At 44.7% G+C, this 24856-nt stretch overlaps 2 protein-coding genes across 15 annotated transcripts in view; one reads left to right on the top strand and one right to left on the bottom strand.

Moving 5' to 3' along the window:
- Positions 1-19177, top strand: part of YTHDC1 (YTH N6-methyladenosine RNA binding protein C1) — a 30653-nt gene extending 11476 nt beyond the window's left edge. For 4 of the 13 annotated variants that reach the window (XM_086612368.1, XM_086612367.1, XM_086612365.1 and 1 more), the window contains 8 exons: positions 856-940; positions 2813-2979; positions 5504-5586; positions 6960-6996; positions 7089-7128; positions 7233-7295; positions 8879-9013; positions 9695-10122. In XM_086612368.1, the coding sequence (XP_086468494.1) occupies positions 856-940; positions 2813-2979; positions 5504-5586; positions 6960-6996; positions 7089-7128; positions 7233-7295; positions 8879-9013; positions 9695-9919 (835 nt within the window). In that variant the 3' untranslated portion in view covers positions 9920-10122. Of the gene's footprint in view, positions 1-855; positions 941-2812; positions 4317-5503; positions 5587-6959; positions 6997-7088; positions 7129-7232; positions 7296-8878; positions 9014-9694; positions 10123-10291; positions 10851-18579 lie in introns of those variants that run through there. The other 9 variants (XM_086612364.1, XM_086612358.1, XM_086612361.1 and 6 more) reach the window with 6 other exon arrangements.
- Positions 13303-24299, bottom strand: LOC147528775 (UDP-glucuronosyltransferase 2A2-like). 2 transcript variants are annotated; one of them, XM_086612370.1, is made up of 6 exons: positions 23564-24299; positions 17502-17650; positions 16350-16481; positions 15841-15928; positions 14865-15084; positions 13303-13579 (listed from the first exon to the last, which is right to left on the bottom strand). In XM_086612370.1, exons 1-6 carry the CDS (start codon positions 24297-24299, stop codon positions 13303-13305), a joined length of 1602 nt encoding a protein of 533 aa, XP_086468496.1. The 2 variants fall into 2 exon arrangements, with proteins under 2 accessions (XP_086468496.1, XP_086468497.1); XM_086612371.1 differs by lacking the exon at positions 23564-24299 and adding an exon at positions 19129-19978.
- Between the last annotated feature and the right edge of the window lie 557 nt (positions 24300-24856).

The following is a 24856-nucleotide window of genomic DNA, read 5'->3' as shown; positions in this document are numbered from 1 at the left end:
ATGTAGAGATTTTTAGCACTTGTGTTCCTTCACTGATCTCTTGCACTGAAACCCGAAAACTGTGTTCTAAAGGAAGTCTTTGAGTAAAAACAACTGTTCACTTGGATAGATAGCTGTGGATAAAAGGGAAAAAAGTCCTGTAAGGATAGATCCGTCTTCATCTGTCATCTTGGCACCTGACTGAACAAGGAAAATGCTACTGCTCTAAAATAACATGTGAAATAGTGCAAGTATTTTGCATAATGTATAGGTTGTGAGCAAATATCGATTGGTTTAATTGAGTATGTCTTACAGACAAGCTTTTAAACCTCTCTTAAGAGCTGTATCTGTCCTGTGAGATACACTGCATGGTTGTACAAGCACTCTGGGCTGCCAGAAAGACTAAACAGAGGGGAGGGGAGGCTTTGGATTAGAGAAGAATCTAGGTCGGGAAGGTGCTTTGGAATTTACAGACTCCCACCTCCAGCTCAAAGCAGTTCCAGCTTCATAGTTAGGTCAAGCACTCAGGGATTTATTTCAGTAGGTACCATGCTGCCACCTGGCATAGAGACTGGTCAGCATGTCCAGATGGTAAGATGATAAGCAAGCATGATCTCGATGTTGTACAAGGACAAAAAAATTCTGTAGTAAGGTAGGCTGTCATAGTATGGACTATGCTAGTTAATATTGGAGTAAGTCAAACAGAAATCCTCAGTTACTAAGACTTAGTATGTACTAATAGTTCATTCAGAAACCTGATGTTGCAAAGCGTAACAGGATGATTTTGTGTGTAATGTCCTACTGTATGCGTTTTTAAAGTATATTTTTTGAAAAAAATGGAGGTAAAACTATAAATGATGCCACTTGCATATTTAGGCGTGAATTGCCGTTCACTAAGTCTGCTCACCTGACCAATCCTTGGAACGAACATAAGCCAGTAAAGATTGGACGCGATGGACAGGTTTGTTTATTTTTTTTTTCTCTAACTCACATCTCCTAGTGCTTGCTTTCAGCTTTGTACCTACAGAAGATTTGGAATCTCTTTAAATCAGTCCTTACTTATGGTAGAGAACTGTGACAAAGGCACTCGCCTTATTCCTAATGTTGGTGCAGAAGAAGGAACCAGCAAACAATACGGTGCCAATCCTGGTGTCATCTTCGTGATAAACAGCGTTTGATGCTTCAAACTATGTGATGTTTTGGATTGGAAATGTAACGTGCCTTGCATTGTATGGTGTGCAAACCTCTATAACATCAGTTTTTAAGAACAAGTTCTGGTGTTGCCAGCTGTGTTCTGCGTTGCCTTTTTTTTTTTTCACATGGTGTTTTGCTTGGGGCATAGACTCTACCATCATAAAGTAAATGCAAAGTAAATTTTAAGTAGGTTGGCTCTTTGTCTTGTCAGACATACCAGAGTGCAGGTACGTTGATGCTGTCATCAGGTAACCCAGCCTTGACTGAAATAACAGATTCTGCTTTTCTTAAGGAAAGATGGAAGTTGTGGAATTCCTATACTGTGTGGAAAATGTAGGCTGCTTTGTTTTGTCCATAGACGCCTTCACTTTGTTGGGTAGCACAAGTGAAACAGTATTTTTAGTCTTTTTAATTTGGTGTGAACGTAAAAAAAAAAAAAAAATTTAACTTCGTTTCGGTTAAACAGTCAAGGAAATAAATTTTTCAATGTTTTGTCCACTTCACTGTAGAGTTGCAATCTGGACGTGGGTTTCATGTTTTTTTCCTAAAATTGCTGTACTATTAGGTACTGGGCAAGCCTTGCCTGATGCTTGCTCTCCCTGCCTTTCAACTCGGGTTACTTCTTAAAGTGGTTGTTGTTTATCCGTTTACGTTTTGTGTAACCCTGAATGGATCTCTCTTCTGAGGACGTGTACCCTGAGCTTCTTGCATGTACAACATCCTTTGGGACGGTGTTCTGCAGGCCACCTAGTCACCAGGTTGAAGAAGCACTTTTTTGGATGATTTTGCACCTGACTCCTGCTAGCTTCATTTGATGGCTCTCAATTCTTGTGCTGGAGGAGAGAGGCAGAAAGTTGGTCTCTGTCTCTTTCTACTCCAAACAGCTCATGGTGTTGGGTGCTCCCGTTGTGTCCCCCATACCTCACATACTCCTCGTTTATTTTAGGCTAGAGAGGCCCGACCTGCTCAGTCATCGTGTGTAGGAATTGTTGCACTCACTCAGTTATCCCTTGGTGCTTTGAAGCTTTTCCATTTCTGCTCTCCCCCTATTTTTTTGAGACGAAGGGATCAGAACTGCACCCAGTGTTTAAGGTGTGGGTGGAACATGGACTTTCACTGTGGTCTAATGACTTTCTCATTCTGTGTCCCTTTCCTACTAATTCTGAACATACGATTTGCCTGTTTTGACCGCCATCAAGCATTGAGCTGGTATTTTTATGGACCTGCCTATCATCCACTGGAGAACTCACTTTTGAGTGGTGTAGTAGTCAACTTCATCAGGCCATGCTTTGTATGTGAAGCTGGGATGGATTTTTTTTCTACGTGTGTCACTTTTCTCTCTGTAATAGGTGATCATTTTCTTTGTGACGAAAAACAGTCCTCTGATTTTGTAGCAAAACAGTGATGTGGCCTGTATGTTTCATGGGAAGATATGGTTGCCCCAAGTGTTGGACTATTTTACGAAAATTCTAAGTAGTGCCTAAAGAGTGAAAGGTAACGTAAGTGAATTTGGCTCTGTCTCTAGTGATACCAAAATCTCTTCAAAGCGTCTGTTCTTTACTGTATGTTGTCAGTGTATTTGGGGAGAGTTTAATTTCTTCACTTTATAAACCACTGCTGAACTTCTAACTACTTCTAGGAAATTGAGCCGGAATGTGGAACCCAACTTTGTCTTCTGTTCCCTCCTGATGAAAGCATTGACTTGTATCAAGTCATTCATAAAATGAGGCACAAGAGAAGAATGCACTCACAACCCCGATCGAGAGGACGCCCATCCCGTCGAGACCCCGTTCGGGACGTGGGAAGGTTAGAAACGTTCTTTGGACTGATAATAGGCACATGTGTCAGAATAACGTGATGGAGGAATGTGATTCGTCAAAGCTTTCCCTGCGATAAAGAAGAGAGAAAATCCTCAAATCAAGCTGCATGGACAAGTTTGTGGCTTCATTGAGGATTTCACATGGTTCCCCGGTCTGTCATTTTTCAAGAGGAAAATGGGAATCTTTGCTTTTGCAGAAAAAAAAAGTTCTGAAAGTGTTGTCTAGTTTAGACTAGATCGCTTACTGAGATAATGCAACGTGTAATGCTAGCTGTAGGTAAGCTTGGCTTGATTGCGAGCAGGCTAGATGGAGAGGAGGAAATATTTACATGCCAAAAATGTGTTAATATCTTGTAAAAGCCTTTTCTTTCAGGTGTGTCTCTGGATAAGCCTTATCAAATATGGGACTTTTATCAGGATCACTTAGAATTTTGCAGAAGATGCCGCCTCATTTTGAGGATAAAATATTTAAGTTATTTTGATATTCAAGAGGAGCATTATTGGGACTGTTTCAAATTGTGTCACCGTGATGTGTTAACCCCATTGCCAAATATTCTCTAACATGTAACCACTGAATTCACACATCTTGCTGAGCTTCTGAAAACAGTAGGTTCTTTCCAAAAGGGATCAAGTGGCCCTTGGAGACCCGGCAACAAACCAAAAAGAATGGCTGTTGCTGTGTCTGTATATACAACCTTTCCAGATGCTGGCAGTACCCGTGGACTTTACAGTATTTTTAGAGGATCGACATGGTTATTGATCACTGCTATATGAACTTAACATCATTTTCCAGAAAAAAAGGGGGTGTAACTTGTTACAGAATTGGAGAAGTCTTTGCAAAGAACTGATCTTAGCCCTTCTGCCAAACACCTTTTCCCCGTGTAGCCACTTTGCATACAGACTGATGCATGGTTTGGGCTGAAACCTTTGGTTAAGTTTCCTCTTGGTGGAAACGTCCTGTGGTAGGTACAGATACCCAACAAGAGTCCCCATTTCCTTGAGCTTTAAAAAAAGGACACTGTAACGAGTAGGTAGGAGGAAACCTGGCAGCGCCCCCTTATTTTTGGCTTTAAAGGACTGAACACCAAGATGGCTTTTGAAGTTAAGCTAAGAGGTTTCCAGTGCAATAAAGCATATACGAGTGAAGGTTTTGCAATGGACTGCAAACTAGACATGTAACACCACCACACCTTCTCAAGCCTGCCAGGGCCTCCATTTATGTGTGTGGCTTACAGCTTAAAGTCAGTAGTTGGACTACTATATGAACTGTTTCTATCCTATTTTATACCGGTCGTAAATGCACTCTCAAAACTACAAGAAAGCGGTATGTTTATTCTTTACACCAGCTTTTATTTTCCTTGGTCTGATTTTGCTTTAGATGCAACTGCTTTGGTTTTGGGGTTTTTTGCTCTGATAGTCAAGAATCTGCTTTCAGTTTAAAAAGCTTAGTAGCTGGGTATGGTGGGCTTTAAATAGTCAAGTTGGGAAGGGGGAGGAGAAATGACTCTTTATAAAACTAAAAGCTACATGAGCTTGTTACTTGGCAAGCAAGTTGCACAGTAATTAAGTGATTTAAGAAACTGTTAATTTCTTGTCATAAGGAATTCTATTGCTGGGGTGGGAGGGAGGGAATGGATTTGTAGCTGCTTTGTGTTTAGAAACACTGTTATGTTGGCATTGGAGTCTCTCCTTAATGTTCGTGTACCTTGATGGAGCAACATTAGCAGCCAGTTTTCAGTTCTTTCCTAAACGGAATAGCAACTGTAATGTAACTTTGATTACAAAACTTCCTCCCTGAGAGCTAAGTCCTTAAAGATAACAGCTCTTCCTGAAAGGAGCCCCAATTATTTTAATTATTAGGAAGCTTAAGTGTCCTTAAACTTTCTGTAAAAGGCACTGATGCATTGCTGGTAAACTGCTTAGAACAGAAATTGTTAAAAATAGAATCATTAACCTACCCAGTTAGAAAAGCTACAGTGAAAGAAGCAATTTCACAAAACATGCACAGTTTTATATATAAATGTTATGGAAATAGACCTTTTATAGAGTTCTTTACCCCATAGCTGGCAAATACAGCAATGTCCATGCCTTCCGACTGTAATGATATATTTTGCCATATATTTTCACTGTTATTTAGTTCTGTAAATCATTTTGTTATCCAATAGGTTGTTTCAAAATGTAATGTGGCAAGTGTAATGTTAAAGCCTAAGTCTGAGTTTGGTTTAGACACACTTGTTACCCTTTGTTTGATACGAAGGCACAGTTGACTGGAGTTCTTCCTTAAATACCAAAGCTCCTTGTAGGCAGAAAGTAACAGTGGAGGGTGTTTAATCAGGCTGTCGTTCCTGGTTGTTTGAGTTCAAACTTAAAGCTGTAGAACACTCGGAAGCAGATGGAATTCAGGATGTTCAAATTGAGATCCTGGGCAGCTCAGGCTATTCCTGTGAGATATTCTGCTGTGACGAATGCTTCAAGCAACCTTGTTTAATCTCTGATATCTAATTTGTGTAGGCGTCGACCAGAAGATTATGATATTCATAACAGCAGAAAGAAACCAAGGATTGACTATCCCCCTGAGTTTCACCAAAGACCAGGTTAATATCTTGCTGTGAAGATTTGTGTGCACCAATTCACGAGTGTTTTCTCTTTTACTGTATCCTCGTTTGATTCATAACTGAAGCATTGATATGACTGGGATGTAAAAATGGGACTTGTCCCAAGTGCTGCCTGCCAGTTTAACCCACCTCTTGCAGAAGTCAGTGACACTCTCACCACTTTGGGAGAGCGAGCTGAGTTCATACAGGCCGAGCACTTTCAAGAACCCCAAATTTTGTACGTTGTTGTGAGTGATCCTCTCAAGCGCTTTGTTACTGCGAGCAGTTGAAAATGGCTGATGGGCACAAGAATTGATTTGACCTACTTGTCAGTGCACTAATGGTCAAATTAAAATGTTCATCAGAAATTTCCGACTGGCAAAGTCGACTGAGATCGCCTGACTAGCAGCCTGTGTTTCGAGATGACGGTGGGCATTCGGTTATGTTTGCAGAGAGAACTTTTTTACAAGCTTGACATGAGGCAGGGAGGAGGAAGCTTGGCTGCATTTTACAAGAGGGTCTAATGATGAGTTTGAGGAAGGAATTTTGTTGTTCTCTAGAAAGAAGCATTTGCAGCGGTAATGCAGCAACAACACTGGTAACACTACAGATTTTTTTTTTTCTTCAGAAAGCAGTTATTAAGAAACTGTCACTTTTAATCTACAGAATCTTGCTTCACTGCTATTAGAAATATGTATTCCATATTTCAGTAGTAGGTGTCTAAATCTTTCTTAAGAACCTGCTTTCATCTGTCCAGCTTGACTGCAGAGCCTGTGTTCTTTGATGCAAAAAGAGTGTTGTTGCTTCTCCCTGGCTTTCCAGGACCATTGATTGGCGTACAGAACAATTTATTTTTTTTAAATAATGAAGCTTGGAAACGTTATTTTATTAGCATAAGCATGCCAGGTGGTTTGCACCATTTTAACATTGTATCCAAAACCTGTTAGGAAATCTGCCCTAAGAGTTGTCCAGATGGACACATTCTAGTGAATACATGGTTAATAAGGAGTTTCAGCCATGTACTGACTGCCAAGGAGCAGTACCTTTCGAACTTGGAGACATTCCCAATTCATTTAACTAAAATTCAAGTCTTTATTTGCACAGAAACCCTCTTGCATATTTGTTTGTACTGTGTGCAAGTTCCTATGAGTATATTTATCATTATTTTGTTACGACATTATATATACTATTTTTCCATGCTGTCAACAAGAAGTTGTAAGTTTTTGAGAGTTATTTTGAAAGCGAGAGTAACAGCAGGTAGACACAACTTCATAGCTGGTGCAAAATGAAAGGGCAATTTCTAATGAGTAGATTTTTTAAGACTGTTGTAATGAGATGGTAAATTGAATTAATACTGCTTGATGTTCGAACAGGGTATATAAAGGATCCCAGATATCCCGAAGTAGACAGGTAAGGTGTGTTCATGTTATTCATTTTATGCCCTGGTAACTTGTCTGTACGGATAAATTGGATTTAGTTCTACAAATTTTTATTCCCAACAGACGATTTTCAGGAGTTCGACGAGATGTATTTTTAAATGGGGTAAGTTGGTGCATGCAGACTTCTGGGGAACTTTTTATATTCAGCTTTCAACGCTTCTGAAGAACACTCGTCACAAATGTTAATATTGCTGTCTTTCATTTTAGTCCTACAATGATTACGTGAGGGAATTCCACAACATGGGACCACCACCACCATGGCAAGGAATGGTTTGTGTCTTGTTGAATTCAGCTTTTTCTCTGTAGAATACGAGTTTTTCTGTTCCACCCTGGAGGAGCCTAGTGTGTTCAATGTGTACTCAATTATTTTCTTAAAAGATATCTTTGTTGTAACTGTGAAATTTTTAGGGGAAAAAATTATTTATATGGAGTACTTTGTAATTTACTTAGCTCTTAGCAATAGTCCAGCATTCTAACAGGTAGTACGACAGCAGGAATCTGGCTTGGTTTGAACCTGCAAGAAACTGAAAGTTCTGAGGAAATAGCAGAATCCTCCCTTAGCCTACACAAGAGGGCGTGATGAAATTTTGTATTTTGCTAAATATTCATAGTAATTGGCTTTCTCTCAAAAAGCAAATGCATCAAAGAGGTGGACTTGCTGCAGAGGCTCATGGAATGGGCTGGCATGCTCTAGTGTTGCGCAGTAGCTTGCGTTTTGCGATGGCAGTGAAGCATGCAGGAAAGTAACAGAATGTACTGCGCACCGTCATCAAAATAAGTCTTGCTGTATTGCAGCCTCCACTGAAGGCACTTTTTTCCCAGTCAGATGAGCACACATAACGTGTCTGTTGCTCCATACATGGAAATTGACTGTACAGCTGTGCTTTCACCATCGTGTCAGGAGGAATGGTCATTATAACTAAATATTTTGATTATATTTTGTAATTCCAGCCCTGAGGGTCCTGATTTTGGTTAACTGTAATGAGCCTTTTGGCTCTTGTGTATACTGTGTATGAGCAAAAGGCAGCGCCAGATGTAGAGATGCTACTGTAGCCTCTCATTTTTCTCAGCTGAAACACAACTCTGGTTTGTTGTAATTGAAGGAAAGGAGCAAAGTTTTCAGACTGGGAGGAAAATGGTTTTTGAAACACAGCTACACCTCCAGAAGCTTCCCATTTTTTCTCTCCCCTTCTTCCCCATTCTGCATGCTGTCTCAGTAGTCATCCTAAAATCCAGCAGGTCCACCTACTTCCTTTGTGACAACAATGCAAGCAAAGATGCTTTGGTAATATGGGAAAGAAAGGCCTTCCTGATTGAAGAAGTGGAGGGGAACAGCAGAGAGATGTCTTGTTTAAAAACAAACAAACAAACCAAAACAAACCATCTACTAGCCTTTTGTCAAATAATTTGTCTCGCTGAGTAAGTTTGTTGATTTAAAATAGGGATATATTCATAAGGAATGGCACTGAAAAGACACGTTGCTTAAGAGCTCACTAATTTGGACAAAATTCATATTCCATATGCATAGATGAAAAAAAAAAAACCCACCCACCACCACACTTAAGTAGCAGAAGCTTTATGTACAGTGTCACTTTGAGGCAGCTATGGAAAGAAGGCCGGTTTGGAGAGGGTGTTGGCCAAGCTTCTAAAGAAGCAGTGGTAGAGAAGTAGTAAATGTGCGGACTTGATGCAAAGCAGTCTGCCCTTCAGTTAGGAGGCTGTGATCAGATCTGTTCAGATGTCACGTTTTCCATCTGAGTGAAAGTAACCTCTGCTCTTAGTTCCCAGTACCCAGCCTGTGTGCATTCCTTTGTTTTGAAACACTCAACAAACTTGCCGTAACTTTCTTGTAGCCACCGTATCCAGGTATGGAGCAGCCACCACACCACCCTTACTATCAGCACCATGCACCTCCACCTCAAGCTCACCCTCCATACTCAGGACATCATCCTGTACCACATGACGCAAGATACAGAGACAAACGAGTAGTAAGTGTCAACAGAGACCGGGGGGAACATAAATAAGTCAGGAACAGGAGGAATTTGGGGTACAGATGTAGCCTAACCTGAGATGTGTTGACTTTGCTAAACTACATTTTTAAGACCCATATTAGTTTTCTTTGGAAACATCAATTAATTAGATTGCCTAGAGACTTCTAGCATCTTCAGAAAGCCTCTTTGTCCTGGGTGATGCAGAAGTCCAAAATTCTCAGAACATACACTCTGAAAGTGGCTTCCAGCTGTCTAGCTCTGAACTTCTGGTGCTGAAGCCCAGTTTGAATAGGACATACTTGTGACACGGCTCGCGCTCGTGCACAACAAATTACCAGCAGAAAAGGTTGTTTTGTAACTTTCTCCAGGCACATCAGAAAACAGGGCAGATGGTTAAATAATTTCTGCCAGCTGGCTTTGAAGGCTGCTTAGCTTTCGGGTCTCTTGCTGATATCTGGCATTTGAGCCCCAGCTTTTGCACAGTGGAAGCAGAGACATGGTGCTGCCCTGAAGATGAAAGATGGAACTGGTGTTTATGGATGCTGGACATCAATTTTTTTTTTTTCCTTAAAAAAATACTGGGCTTTCCCCAAAGTTGCACCTGATCCTATGGAATAAGGGAAGGGAGGGGATTTTAATCTGAGAGAGAAAATAAACAGAGCTGTCCTTCCATCACAGCACGACTACGACATGAGAGTCGATGACTTTCTCCGCCGCACACAAGCAGTTGTCAGTGGCCGCAGAAGCAGGCCCCGGGAGAGGGACCGAGAGCGGGAGCGAGACCGTCCCAGAGATAATAGAAGAGACAGAGAACGGGACAGAGGCCGTGAGCGGGAAAGGGAGAGAGAGAGGATTTGTGACCGGGACAGAGACAGAGGTGAAAGAGGTAGATACCGAAGATAATCTATCTGGAACCAGTGCTCACTTGAAATAAAAAAAAAGCTTGTATTTTTTTGTGTGTTTACAAGTAGTACATTTTATTTTCAGCCGTCTACTTAAAGTTTGTTGTGTAGAAGGATTTATAACGACCCTCTCTATTCCAAGCATGCAGTGAGCTATGAACTGGAAAATCTCAACTCGGCCAAAAATAAAATACGCAAAGCTGACGCTCAACGTGACGTTTCTGTTGGAGCAGAATGGGAAACAGCTAAGAATGTAGATACTGGTTAATTCTCAATAAGTGTTCATCTACTTAGTGACCTCGTTCTAGGTTTTTGAATACTGATGGATAACTGCCATTTCTTTATTTTTTGCTTTGATGTTTTCTTCCTGTAGTTTCACATGGTTCAGTGGGAGAATGCTGCTATCAAGTATGCAAATATTGAAGTATGATTTTTTTTTTTTGACTGTATGGCAGTGTTGTAGCAGCCTTTTTTCTTTTTTTTTTTTTCCCGACCCTCCCTGTTTTTTAACCCTCTCTGTAAAGTCAAGTGTGTTTTCAGTCTTCATAATGAAAGCAATATTAGGAAGACACTATTGATATCTAATTTTTAACCTTTTTTAAAAATCTTCCCGTGTTCAGTAACATTTTGGTCAATTCTCTTGTCTAGTCTCCTTCCAAAATGTACACATTGCTTGGAATGTTCACAACCTGCGTGTGTGGAACCAGAAAATATTGCTGTAATCTACATTGCTACCTTTTTTTTTATAAAAATAAATTGGTAACTATTGAAATGATTAAAACTCCAGATCGGGTTTCTTGGTCTTCTAAGCTTGCCAGCTTTGATAGATTTGGGCAGCTCTAGGGAAGTATTTGTGTTCAAAGATAACTGAAAGGTTCTTGTGATAGGTGAAATGGATCCGAAGCCTGAATTTGGGAAAAGGAATGCTGAAATAAAAGGTTAATTGCTTTTCTGTTTCTACTGTGAAGTAGTCAATTTATGGCTCCTGGAGCTAATCAGGGTTATTAAGGCCCTACATGTCCAACTTAATTAGATGATCTTTGAGCTATTGATAGACTCTCCTCAGCCATAATCATACCTGTCTCCTAGGAGTGTGTTAGTGCTTTGAAGATCTAGGCTCTCCCCATGTCTTCTTTGTAGCGATTACTGCATCACTTGTTATTTATTTTTTCTTTTCTTACTTAGGAAATATTTGAATCTAAGTGCCAATGGTAAAACTGAAGAGTGGAACTTGTTCAGTTTCTCCAGCAATTTCCTGGAGAATGGTTTGAGTTGGAAAGGACCTTAAAGATCAGCTAGTTCCAACCTCCCTGCCATGGGCAGGAAAACCTACTACTACATTGCTCAAAGCCTCATCCAGACTGGCCTTGAACATTGCCAGGGACAGGGCATCCACAACTCCTCTGAGCCACCTGTTGCAGTGCCTCACCACCCTCAGAGTGAACAATTTCTTCCTTATCTCTAATTAGATCGGCCGTCTTTCAGTTTAAAGCTGTGACCCCTTGTGCTATCACTCCATGCCCTTGTAAAAAGCCCCTCTCCAGCTTTCCTCTAGACCCCCTTTAGGTACTGGAAGGCTGCTAAAAGGTCTCCCTAGAGCCTCCTCTTCTGTGGGCTGAACAACCCCAGCTGTCAGCCTGTCTTCATAGGAGAGGTGCTCCAGCCCTCTTACCATGGTTGTGGCCCTCCTCTGGACCTGTTCCTATGGCTCTATGTCCTTGTGTTGAAAGCAACAGAGCTGAGCGCAGTATTCCAGGTGGAGTCTGGCGAGAGCAGAGCAGAGGGGCAGAATCATCTCCCTAGACCTGCTGGCCATGCTTCTTTTGATGCAGCCCATGACACGGTTGGCTTTCCAGGATGCCAGTGCACAGTGCCGGCTCATGTTGAGCTCCTTAACCAGCACTCCCAAATCCTTCTGCTCCAGCCTGCTCTCAATCCATTCTTCACCCAGCCTGTACTTGTGCTTGGGATTGCCCCGACTCATATGGAGGACCTGGCACTTGGCCTTGTTGAACTTAACGAGCTTCGCACAGGCCCACCTGTCAAGATCCAAAGGCGTGACGTATTCCTGCATATGATCCTGTCATGACCACAGGAACTGCACCAGAAGTTACCATGAGAAGCAGTGGTCTTGTTCTAACCCCTCTTTAGTTTGGAAACAATTAACTGGAGCTTTTGTAACTGTGGTAGTATGAAGAGATTCAAGCACACGTTGAAACTATTCAAGTTAAAAGTTAACGTAGGGTAGGGAAATTTATTATGCAAAGAAATACAACATGTTTTCTCAGCCTGCTCTGTTTGAAAACAACTCTGCAGCATCCAGAATATGGCAAATATGAGTTAAATTTGGGGCAAGTTCTTTCTTGAGTGAGCTGGCACAGAAGTGGAATAACCTCACCTAGAACAGGAGGCCAGAACTAGCATCATTTCAGTAGGCTTTTATCAGCAAGGGCACCTCGAGCCATCTCAGGAGCGCTGTGGTTACGGCCGCTCTGATCTGAGCCAAGAGCAGCAGGATTTTCTCCCCAGCTCTCCAGGCAAGGCACGTGTCTATTGCAGTGTGCCCACATCTAAGGTTACTTTGCAAGTTCCCTCTCTAGAGGTTTTCCTGTGCTTACCAGTTGTCTCAGATGCATCTGGGGGTTAAGATGGGCAAGTTACTGGCAGAGGTGGTTTTCACACCCCTATAGTGTTGCAGTTAGAATGATGGCCGGAGCAGCAGGACTCCAGGCACATACTGAACGGAAAAGTGAAATGGTTCTAAAAAAGTAATTCCTCTACTGATCTTAGGACTCTGGTCTCCCCGCAGCCCCTAAGTAGTAAATGCATTTATAAAAACGTGATGATACAGGTTTCACCAGCCACTTGCAGCTGCCAGTTTTTCATGATCTTGGCCGCTCAGGTGGGCGCTGTTCAGGAGCCTGTCATCTCGGAGCTGCTCGGACAGGGAACACGTTTTGGTCGTGAATCATCACGCCTGGGTGACGTTATAGGACAGGGCAGAGTCGAGGTAAGGAGACTCGTCGCAGAATGAGGGAACCACAGTACCACGCTTGGGAAGGCTGAATTTATGAAATACACCAAAATGGATTTGAAAAGCTGGAGCAGCAGTTACCATTCTAGGGACCGTGTGTGATCAGCTAACAGGGTCCCAAGGGATAAACCAACTATAATTCCATCTTATTTAAGCTAGAAGGAATGTGGTGGGTAAGCAAACAGCTCTGTCCCACGACAGCTTTTTAGCACAACCCAGTTCAATGGGGTGCTTCATGATACGCCCAGCGTAAAGTGCATCCTCATAATTTTATTCACCATGGAATGTGCATAAATGCCTTGCTGAATCAGCCTAGGAGAAGAAAAAAAGTGCTGATGGGAACAGGACGTCTATTCTTTCTTCGTCTTTGCAATCCTGCCACATCTCCTACAGCAAAACAAGCAGCACTTGACAAGAATGAAGACAGCAACGGCTGTACAGGTGAACAAGAATGCCAGAACATCCAGGCTGTGGTACTGGTACCAGGTGAGATGGTGAGCAGCTGGTCTCAAGTGCTTTGCTCCTTTGTGCCGCATGACAAATTCAATCCAGAAGACAGCTCTGTCCAGAGGCTTAACTGGCTGGTCATGGTGTATCTTGGATAACCGGAGAGTATTTTCCTTATAGCTGGGGAAAAAAGAAGAAACCAAGGAGATTTGTCACTGATTCCTGAAACAACCTGTTCAGCACCTGGCAGTCCTCTTGAGGAAGGCAGACAGCCCTCCTTTCACTTTCATCAGTGTTATTTAAATATATTGAAACTGGCCCAGTTTACTCCTATCTGCATAAAAGTGGGTTATGAACAGTAATAGAGAAAGCTGATCTTTTGCAAAGAAAAGTTCTTCAAAGTTATTCCAGATACTCCTTTACAAGAAGGAACATGGAAACATTTGACGCATTTTCTGGTCGAATATAATATATCGTACTGGGTTTTGCTGGGATAGGGTTAATTTTCTTCACAGTAGCCAGTATGGGGCTATGTTTTGGATTTGTGCTGGAAACAGTGTTGATAACACAGGGATGCTTGAGTTACTGCTCAGCGGTGCTTACACAGCATCAAGGCCTTCTCTGCCTCTCCCGCTGCTCCTCCCAGTGAGCAGGCTGGGGGTGCACAAGGAGCTGGGAGGGGACACAGCTGGGACAGCTGGGCCCAGCTGACCAAAGGGATATTCCAGACCATATGACACCCTGCTCAGCAATAGAACTAAGGAGGAGGTTGGCAGGGGGGTGCGTGCACCGGATTTCATATGGATCTTTGGATGCCCGGTCATCATCCAGATTGTTGTATATCACCTCCTCCACAGCTGATTCCCTCAGGTACTGGATACCTCCGTCAGTGTTGGTCCATTTGCTTCAGGAATTGGCACGTTCTTCTGCGAAGGGATTCCTGTCCTTCACACTCGACAGGAGTCACTGCCAAAGACTGAGGGCTCCTGCCTTTTTTCCAATCCCTTTCTCAATGGCCTTATCCTTAGCAAGGGATCCCAGCTGCCAGGCTTCCTTACTCTCTAGTTGCTGACTGACAGTACCCTAAGGATACTGGTAACTCAGGGGTAGAAGAAAGAATTGGAGCTACAGACAGAGTAGACATAATTACAACTAGAATTGTCACCCGGAGCCTCCAGAGGATTTATAACAGCAGAGAACAGAAAACTGTCTCAGGAGCTGCTCTGAGCTTTGTAAAAACTCTTTTTCTCAAAGGGATGATAAAATGTAGTAGAAGGAAAATCAAATTCCTGATCTCCTTTCTGAGAAATGCTGATTCTCAGACATGAAAGGTGGTTTTCATCTGAAACCCAAACTTGAGCTACTTAGTATGTGTGGTTCCCAGAAGAGCCAGCAGAATTTCTCACAGCAGCAGCCCAAGATTTCCATAAACCTCATCCTCCTGTAAGGCAGGAACAAAACTCACGTGGAATTGTTAATGACTGTATTCAGTGCATCAACTAGGTCTTCCGTCTTCAGTGTGCTGAAATCCAGCCCAACTGCAGCTCCCTTTGCCGTCATGTGAGCAATGTTGTCGTGCTGGTCGGCAAAGATGGGAATCCCAACCATCGGGATCCCGTGGTAGATAGCTTCGTAGATCCCATTGGTCCCACCGTGAGTAATAAAGGCCTTTGTCAAGGGGTGGCCTGGAACAGGGAAGGAGAGGCACGTGTAGTGGCAGCTGTGGCAGCCTGCGTTCACGGAGACGTGAGCACTGCAAACTACCCGGGCAAGTGCACGGCTAGAGAAAGGAAAAGCCCTGACCTCTGCATCAGCATCAGGGCTTGCACACTGAGCTTCCACTTTCCTCTTTCTTTTGATGCAGCGTGTGAATCAGCACGTTCTTCCATCCTACCCCAGAGCTGCTTCAGCCCTTCTGCCGTTGGGCAGCTCTAGTTCTAACGTGGTTATCAGGTTCACAACAGCCCCTGCTGCAGCCTTGCTTAGGTCACGCGTTTTGAAGAAGGAGCCCTGGAGATTAACTGCAAAGCCCAAATCCAGCTCCAGAGTACAGGTCTGCTTTGATACTTACTCCTGCCTACAAGTCCTTCTTAGCCCTTCCAGACAATTGCCACCAAGCTCTATGAGACAGAGGCTTTGGCTTTAGAGATCCATCTTTAGAGCTAAGCTCGAGTTGCTGCCACCTTGAGCCACGGCTCCCTGCTCCCTTCACAGTCTGGCTGTGTCTTCCAAGCTTCTTGCACAGCCACGCACCTTCAAGTCAAAAGCAGGCTAGGAAATTAAGTCTCCAAGGGCAAATCTCTGCTGCTTAAGCTGCAACACTAATTGTAGCCACAAGTGTTATGTGGTTCTTGTGCCTGAATAAGCCATTTCAGTGGAAAAACTAAGAAGGAAACAGTTTTTCAAAGGGCACAGTGCATCCTAGATAGAATCAGTCTCACCAAGCAGGTCGTTTTGGGGTATCCAGTCATAAATCCTGGTGTTGGAGCCCAGAGTTTCAGGTTTTTTCCCTTTGTACCGCCAGAGGACCTTGAACAGAGGAAGGATAAGATAAACACAGAGCACTGACATGCCCTTCTGCATTATTATGTGTAATCTCGGGCTTTATCTCAAACCGAGGTACCTTTTCCCAGTAATTCCAGTAGTTTGGGCTCCACTTCAGCTCTTTGATTAGCTATCAGGTGCTTACTATTAAGATTGCACAGCGTGACTTTTCTGTTCTGGCCTATGGACACACTGCCGTGTCATTCGGTTCAGAGGGGGGGAAGCGCCAGAACTCCCCATGAGCTGACTCAGCCATCTGCCTCTGCAGAGCCCAGCTTCCCGGCTGTGGCACAGCCAGAGGAGGTGCAGGCAAAACACAGGCCATTCCAAACGTACAAGACTTGCTGAAGGCAACAGGAGTGACAAAAAACAAGGCGAGTTGTTTCAGACTTGAAAGGAAACTCACCTTTTGTGGGATCTGGCTGAGGGCTCTGGCAATGACATTGCTTTTTTCATCAGAGAGGTTGTAGACCATTGACCCGAGAGAGAAAACCACGATGCCATGTTCCCCTGAGCTCTGAACAAATTCTTCCATTTCCTAGGAGAGGCAGGAAACACACTAAGAGTAATTATGCACTGCAGATTGCAGAGATTTCTGTGCACAGGACAGCACAGCCTTTTTAGCTCGTCAAGGAGACGATCGTGAGGCATGAGCACCTCCGCTGACAGAAGGGCACTGCAGAGATAGACCTGGCCTTGTGCAAAACAGGCACTGCAGGAAGGAGCAGGAGAAGCTGAATCAGGTAGCAGAAGCTGTGTCTTTTGGAAAGCAAGTCAAGCAGTTTCAGGACACATTTCTTTCAGAGCACAAGCAGCAGGAACGCATCCTCGCACTGGCCTGAGAGGGCAATATCTGTGACACCCTCTCTAGCATAGTCAGTCATGGTTCTGGATTTTCCTAGAACAAGTACTTCACGTTTCACAGCTCTACAGGAAGGGACAGTGCTGAAAACTGACAGGGTTTTTCAACATCCTGATCAGAGATTCATCAGTCACTTGTTTAGTCGGCCAGTTCTCTATTTCTTGCAGTGCAGCTCATGTTGCCAAACAGATTTCCACGAATCAGACCAGTAGGTCTTCCTGATCCTTTTTTTAGTTAGTGCCATCTGAAATGGAGCAATAGCATCCAAAAGAGAACAGTTATTCATTTCCCTCAACTCAACCCCTGCTACAGGAGAGTGGGAAGAGAGTGGGAAGGTTTTTTCAGCAGACAACTGGCACTGAAAATTCCCTACCTCCTCTGAGGCTCCTACAGGAGTGATAAGCTAGACCAGAACTTGTTGTGTTGCTGCCATCAGTATCTGGGAGTTTCAAATTCCACCTGAATATTGCCAGTCACAGCAGAGCGTAGGCTGAAGATGCTGAGAATTTTACTCCCTTTAAGATGTCTTACACTAAGCAACAATAGAAAAAGAGATTTATCACTCCTCTCTTTCTGCAAGTCTTGATTCCATTTTGTCTGGAGAATTGTTCCATCACACTGTGTTGATCAGGGAGAGAAACACGTTTTTTTCTGCTGGGTAAACAACCAAGTAACGACAGAACAAAGTTGGGATACCTTTGGCAATGGCTTTGCAGGCTGGCAGTGAAGTCCTCCAACAAACTCAAAGTTGGGCAGCAAAGGGCGTGGAAATTCAAAATCCCAGTATGTTCTGATTAACCATATCTCTGCTTTCCCCATCGTCTCACACAGAGTTGTGGGCCTTCCTGTGGACAAGGTACAAGAGGGTCACAACACACGAGACCGGTCTTGTTTGCAGTAGATTGCAAAATAGGAGCCTTATCTTTGTCTTTTGGCACTCCCAGTTTATCAAATCATGGAATGAAAACATGGACACATCTACAAGTATTCCTTGCCCTGCCCTGCGTTCGGCTTGGCCAGTTGCCACGAACAAGGCAATACAATCTTAAAAAGGATTTTTATAACTTCCCATTGGAAAAATAAATCTTCTCAGGTACATGTTGCAAGTTGTCTTTGCAGTATTATCCCCACAAAGTGGAACTGGGGAGTAAAAGGGTTAGAAGCGTTAGTAAATGATTGTCCAAAGCCAGCCTAGTGCAAGCAGGACCCAAGCTAAATAAGCAGCAAGATAAAAATTATCTGTAGGGCATCTTTTTATACTACTTGATCAGCATTATCATTTACACCAGTAATTTGTATTTGATTTTATTTTAACTAAAGAACAATGAGTCAGTTACAAAGTTAATGGAGACAAAAATGAAGCCTGCCTTACAAGTAGAGTGATATAAAGGTGTAATTAAGCCTTATCTGGTATTAGGGGAAAAAAAAATCAATCCAGGGAAAAGAGACTTTTGTGTAGAGCACAGAGACGTTCTTGGGAGACACAAGAAGAGATTGGAGGGCAGCAGAACAGATGCCCTTGTGCTTATTATTCGCTCGTTATCTGCCTAAACAGCTATTCTGTACAAGATTCAAAGTCCATTGAACTAAAAGATCTCTTTAGTAGACTTTGAGTTAACACTGAGTTCTACTAGGTTGGAACAAAAGATTTCAGGTATGTATGTAGTGTAAGGAGACAATTTCAAACTGAATGGTGGATGAAAGGGAAAGGTGACAGTTTTTGCATTTATAATTGGAGAATGTCAGCTCACGCTTTCCATCCTCTACTACGCAGGGCTGCAAGATGACACCTCCAGACGATGCATGCAATGTGAAGGAAGGGTGCGTTCTTGCTCTGCGGTTGTCCAGAGACGGCGAGTGTTCCTAGTTACGACAGGGTTAACTCCGTCCCTGTGTTGTCAGTGGAGCTGTCTGTCCTGCCTTACACTTAGTTAAGGAATGACTTTGCCCTCCAGCCTTTGTCTACTGCCATCTTCATTGTGGAAGCGCCTGTCATCAAGATGAAGAGGCAACAACTGTCCTCTGAAAGCGCTAAAATGGGCATCCAGCTCACTGCAAGAGCTCACCAGCAGTATTGTCATGGGCAAAAATTAGAACTATGTGCTCTGAAGATCCTCAAGAGGAACCGGAGCAAAACTGCGCTGGTGTCTGTTAGACTAGAGGAGACCTAAAAGGGAAAGCACAGCCTCCGTGGGACCGAAACGGAATTACCATCTCTGCCAGCCTTTGAGAAAGTGTATTTTGAGACAATAGCATCGAGCTCCCAAAACATTCAAAAGGCACAACCTATGCAAGAGGAGAAACCACTCAATGGCTGCCTTACCTAAGACGTTACTGTAGTACCCATCCCATTCATCTCGCCAATGCTTCAAGAAAAATAAATCCATGTAAAAGTAAAAGAGGAAGTTCCGTAGTCTTTCCATGAAGGACATCTGGTCGGTCAGCCCCATTGTGCTAGCAGGCACATAAGAAGGTGGGGATGGGAGCCCACCACACAGCCGCTCTACCACGTTCCCATCAGAGAAGCGGAAGCTGTAGACAAAAGGGATTCCTAGGATTTCTGCTACAAGCTCCCCGCCTATAGTCAGGGGGTCGGCGATCAGAACATCAAACTTTTCCTGCTGCAGCTTTGCTATCAGCTGAGGGTTCATCACCAAGCTGTCACAGGTCTGCCTTGTCATATTGCTAAAGAACTCCACATCCTCCTTCATCCGCCACAGGATCTCCCAGAAGGAGAGATTAGAGACCTCATTCATCCAGAAATTGAGGAAGTCGTCCATGAGAGCATTCAGGGTGTCCATGGAAAAGGGGACTTGCAGGACCTCAAAGGTGAAGGGGGAGGAGGTGTCTTGGTAGTCGATGAGCAGATTGCTTGAGGCCACCAGCACAGTCACTTCATGACCCCGGAGTACGAGCTCTTCCAGCAGCACTTTCACATTGAACCAGTGACTTGCATCGGTGGGCCAGACCACCACCTTCCCACAAAAGCCAGTGCTCCAGCAGCATGCGTAGGCACAGAGCAGCCAGAGGAACCTTGGCACCATCATCTCAGGAGTCCATGTACAACTCCAGTGTGACTGAGCTGGAAGCAGTTCACTGCTTCCGTGTGCAAACACTTCAGAGGCAGCCAATAAAAGTGAGATCCACTTGATGCCAAGCTTGGCGAGAGGGCATGTCAGAACACTGAACGACACTCATGGGAGAACTGGGCAAGCAGCAAATCCCGTTCTGGAGTCTCCTGCGGAGTCACAGCTAATCTCATAATGACAGCAACTCCTGGTTCTGCTCACCACAAGAAGCATTTTGCAGCATATGAGGACCAAAAGCCCTTTCCCTGTGGTGTGGTTTAATCTTGACCCCACATTTTACGATAAAAAAGACGGCACAAGATCCAAGCAGCTCTGAGGCTTGCACAACAGCAGATGAGCAAACCCTGCTTCTGCCAGCACAAGATTTTCCATTCTCCATCAAACATGATCAGCAACACAAGTAAACACACAGCCAGGTACTCTGATAGTAGGATATCCTAACAACTTAGTGCTCGTAGCAGAATTACTTAGCACCCTACTGGTGTATGTTTGCCCTGTTTCTTTTTAGGCATTGCAATAATCACTTTGAGCAAAAACATGAAAATAATTATGCAACTATTATTTAAAGAAGAAAAAATCCTACAAACAAATACAACTATGTTCTAATATTTCTTTTAGGCACTGTCAGAAAAAGCAAAGAAGCCTGTCTCTGCTGAGGTCCTTTTCTCCTTGAAAGCTGGAGCTCAGCTGCTCTCCCAACCCTTTAAAAGTTCAGAGGGGGCCATTATCTCTCATTTTGAGATAAGCCAGGAAGCAAGAAGGGTGCTAGGAGGAAAAAAGGTAGTATTGTTGTATAGCTTTCCAAAACCATCTTTTACTTCCACTGCCAAAGGTTTAATTCAGTAGTAGTGTTTGATGGGTACATGGGATTATTTGGCTGTTCTTACTGTTTGTCACGATCCATCTATGAAATGGGACTGATGAGCTCTGTTCCAAGTGCCTTTAGAACTGTTTTACCGCTCCTAGAAGTACCAGTATGGACTTAGTGTACTGGTGTAGCAGATCAGATTAACAGGTAATGTTTGTGCTTGCCTGGGCTGTTTGACTTGACAGAGGAATTTTGGAGGAAGGAGAGAGAGTTCAGGGCTGTCTTGCTCCTAATTTGTGCCTTAACCTCTAAGCTGTAGGTATTTACTCTTGTGCGTGCAGCAGATGTAATTTCTGGAAGTAAGAGCAGCCTTACCTAAAACATCACTGTAGTATTGATCCCAGCTTCCCCAGACAAGGTAATGGTAGAAGATATCCTGCCCAGCGTAGATGAAGATGTTTTTTAGCCTTTCCAGGAAGGACATCCTATCTGTTAGCTGGCTTAGGATGGCTGGTACATAGGAAGGAGGTGCTGGCAGTGTGCCACAGAGCCGCTCCACCGTGTTGCCCACGGAGAACCGGATGGTGTACACGAAGGGGATACCCAGCTTCTCAGCAAACAGCTCCCCACTGGGCGTCAGTGGGTCTGCCAAGAGGACATCAAAGGTGGATGCCCTCAGTCTCTCCAGCAGCGCCTCGTTCTTCAGGACTCCATCACAAATGATTCTGGTCACTTTCTCCAGCTTGCGGAACAGTTGAGCCGTCTTGTAAAGACTTTCCCAGAAAGGCAGCGCCTTCTCCTCGTAAAACCAAAAATAGACAGCTTCTTCCAGTAAGGCAGCCATCTCCTTTTTGGTGATCGGCACCTCGACCACCTCAAACTGGAATGGTGACGGCTCTGTGGTGTTGAAGATGAGGAAGCACGAAGGCAGCAGCACCGTCACTTGGTGGCCCCGCACCGCGAGCTCCTGGAGGATGTACTCCATGTTCAGCCAGTGGCTGTTGTCAGCCGGCCAGACCAACACCTTCCCCCCGGACCCCCAGCCCAACACAGCCAGCAGCCACAGCGCTGCCACCCGCTTCCCAGCCATCGCCTGCCCTGTGTGCCAACGGCCCCATCACCCTCCTTCGCCGGGAGCTGCGGTGTGCCCGAGCTGGGCTGGGCATGTGCGGCACTGCCTTCTTCCGCAGGGGAGGGAACCGAGCTAGCTCTTCCGAAATCCTGGCCTGCAGAATGGCATGTTTTCCTGCGGAAAACGGTGGCTGGCACCATCTGGTGGTAAATAGCTTGCTGAAGCTGGAAGGCGTGCTTCTTCTGGAGCAGCGGGGAGAGCTGTCAGCCCGGGGGGGTCAGTTCAGCAAGGATTGTGTCCTGTTGGTCGTCCTGGCCCTCCTGCCTGTCTGACTACAGGCTCTGTGGTGTTGTTTGTTCGGTAGAAGAGGTGACTTTCTCATTCTCCTGGCTCTGCGAAGCACAGCTGGGGATGCAGCGAAGATGTTCGCCCACTGCGTGGGCAGCCTCTTGCTTCATAAAGCCACTGAGTGTTTGCAGTGCGTGTCAGGTGATGCTCCAGGGCTGCAGCTAAAATTTGCATCTCAAAGTGGCTGAAGCTGCACAGCGAGTGACTCCAGTATCAGAGTAAGACTGTCCTCACGTGAACTTCCTCTTCCAGAGCATGTCCTGCGAGAGGCCAGAGCTGGTAGGTGACAGTGTGGGCTGTCCTGCCTGCCCCTAGGTGCCAGTTATGCACTTAAAGTTGAGCCAGAAAATCTGTTAAACGGTTTTGTTTATGGTCACCCTTCTGATGTGTAATTAAGAAATAATTAACTCCTCTTCACTGGGCTAGAAGTCATCATTACTGGGCTTCTGCCTGGCTCTGTTACACAATGTTTTCTACTGATGTGGTGCAAGACTTCTGCTACAGCTTCCGCGCTGCCCAGAGCATCCTTTCCTGGGTGAGAATGAGGGTGACAGAAGCAGCTGGGCTGTGAGAAGCCAAGCTGAGATCCCCCATCTGCTGTGCACACGACAGCAGTCGGTGTGCTTGTGGAATCCTGCAGCAGGCAGGTGTTTGCAGGCAATTGGGCCCTGTGAGATTTGCAAAAACCCTTTTCCATGAGCTCAGTAAAGGTCAGTAAGTGTACTTTACTAACCCCACCGAGGTTAGTAAAAATGACATGTTGATCACGTGATTAATACCTCAAGAGACATATTTTTCTACATATTCACTCAAAAGAGCCCAGAAGAAAAGCCTGCAGAGGAAGACTTGTTGCTTTCACTGTTTGCTTGTGGGCGGAGGGTGTGTTTTAAATAACACTTGTTTTGTGCAGAGAACTGGTTTTCCATGACCAGTGACCTATGTGAAGTCCCCATTACAAAGCCACGATGCATTTCAGTGCTGCTGCTGCGGGGGGCGAGATCGGCTTGGAGTTCCCCAGCTGCCCCTCCTTGTCAGACACTCTGGGCTTTGAAACCAGCTCTGGTGCTGGCTGCTCTCTGTGCAAGCCGGTACTGGAGGGGGAAGTGTGGGAGCTGAGCGCCCTTGCTGAGGGCCCTGTCTGATGTGGAAGTTGTTTCAACCTCCGCATTCAAAGTAATTGTGGCAAAAGGCAAATCCCTCCGTTGGGATGACCACCACTCCCGGTCTCAATGCAATGGCGTAGCAGCACAGCACCCTGACAGGGGAGTGGCTGCAACTGATGGACCCTGGTGGCTCATTCCCTTTTCTACATAGGGATGTAACGACAAACTTCTTGCTGACCTCTCTCAGACCTTGACTTTGCTGCCCTGCTGGGTTCCTAACTCTGCAGGTCGTAAAGCAGGAGAATGTGTAATGAGAAGTGAAGTAGCAGAAGGCTTACCTAAGATCTTGCTATAGTAGATATCCCATTCTGCCCAGAATCTCCCGAAGACGTAGTCTTGCAGGTAGTACGACACGATGTTTTTTATTCTCTCACCAAAGGACATGCGGTCGGTGAGCTCGGACAGGGTTGCGGGCACGTAGGATGGTGGGGCTGGGATCTTGCCACAGTGCCTCTCCAAGGTGGAGGCTGGGGTGAAGCGCAGTGAGTAGACGAAGGGGATGGACAGCTTGAGAGCCACGAGATCCCCACAGGGGGTCACTGGGTCTGACAGCAGCAGGTCATAGCTAGATTCCTGCAGGTGGGCCATCAGCTCTTGGTTGGTCAGCACCGCGTCGCACATCAGCCTGTTCATCTGGTGCCAACTATTGGTCCTTTTTTCCAGCTCCTTGTAAAACTGCCAGAAGGTCAAGGTGGTTGGCCTGTTACTCATCCACATTGCCACCATATCATCCATCAGGTTCTTAATACTGTCTTTGTTGAAGGGCACATTATAAACCTCAAACTTCTCCACAGTGTCAGCGTTGGGTTTAATGAAGAGGGAAGCATTGGATACCAGGATGCTAACGCTGTGCCCACGGTGGATGAGCTCCTGTATAAGTATATTCACGTTCAGCCAGTGGCTGCCTTCTGTTGGCCAGACCAACACGTTCCCACAGAAGACAGGCCCTAGAAGAGCGAGCTGAAAAAGGAGCAGCTGGAGGTATTTCTTAGACCCGGTGGCTTTTGTGGCCATGGCAGGGTTGAAGGCGAGACAGCCTGGGAGTTTTCCCTTGCAGCTGGCAGTCCTGCACGTCCGTGCTCTTTACTAGCGCTCTTGGCAGAAATGAGACTTTGCTGTTGCACAGATGGGGCCTTTAAAACCCACGTTTGGTCTGAGATCTGAAAAGACAGAAAAGGATGTTTGGTGTCTCCCTTTTCCCTCTCTGCCTTCTACCCTCTTAGTTTCCTCCGGAGGAAGCTCCTTGCCCTGATCAGCAGGGTGGCAGCCATCCCCGCTGCTGTCAAAGGTCTGCCTTCAAGCTACTCCCTTTGCACAAGAAGATTTTAATCCTTTTTTTATATATATACCTTTTGTAGTTTTTCTGAGGAATCCTTACCATGAAATAAAAGCAAATAACGGGATCTCTTCTAGCCGTGTATTACTGTATCGGTAAATCCTGGCAGATTTAGTCTAAGTGTTAGCAAATAAGTGACACTGCTGCCAACGCTGGAGAAATACTGAGATTTGCTGTAATGTTTCTGTTACTTATGGCAGCAAATGTACATGTACTTAAAGATATCTTTCTCTTA

This window comes from Tauraco erythrolophus, chromosome 5, assembly GCF_009769465.1.
Source record: "Tauraco erythrolophus isolate bTauEry1 chromosome 5, bTauEry1.pri, whole genome shotgun sequence".
NCBI lineage: Eukaryota > Metazoa > Chordata > Aves > Musophagiformes > Musophagidae > Tauraco > Tauraco erythrolophus.
The sequence above is the reverse complement of the archived record's forward strand: the minus strand, read 5'-3'. Positions and strand labels throughout refer to the sequence as shown.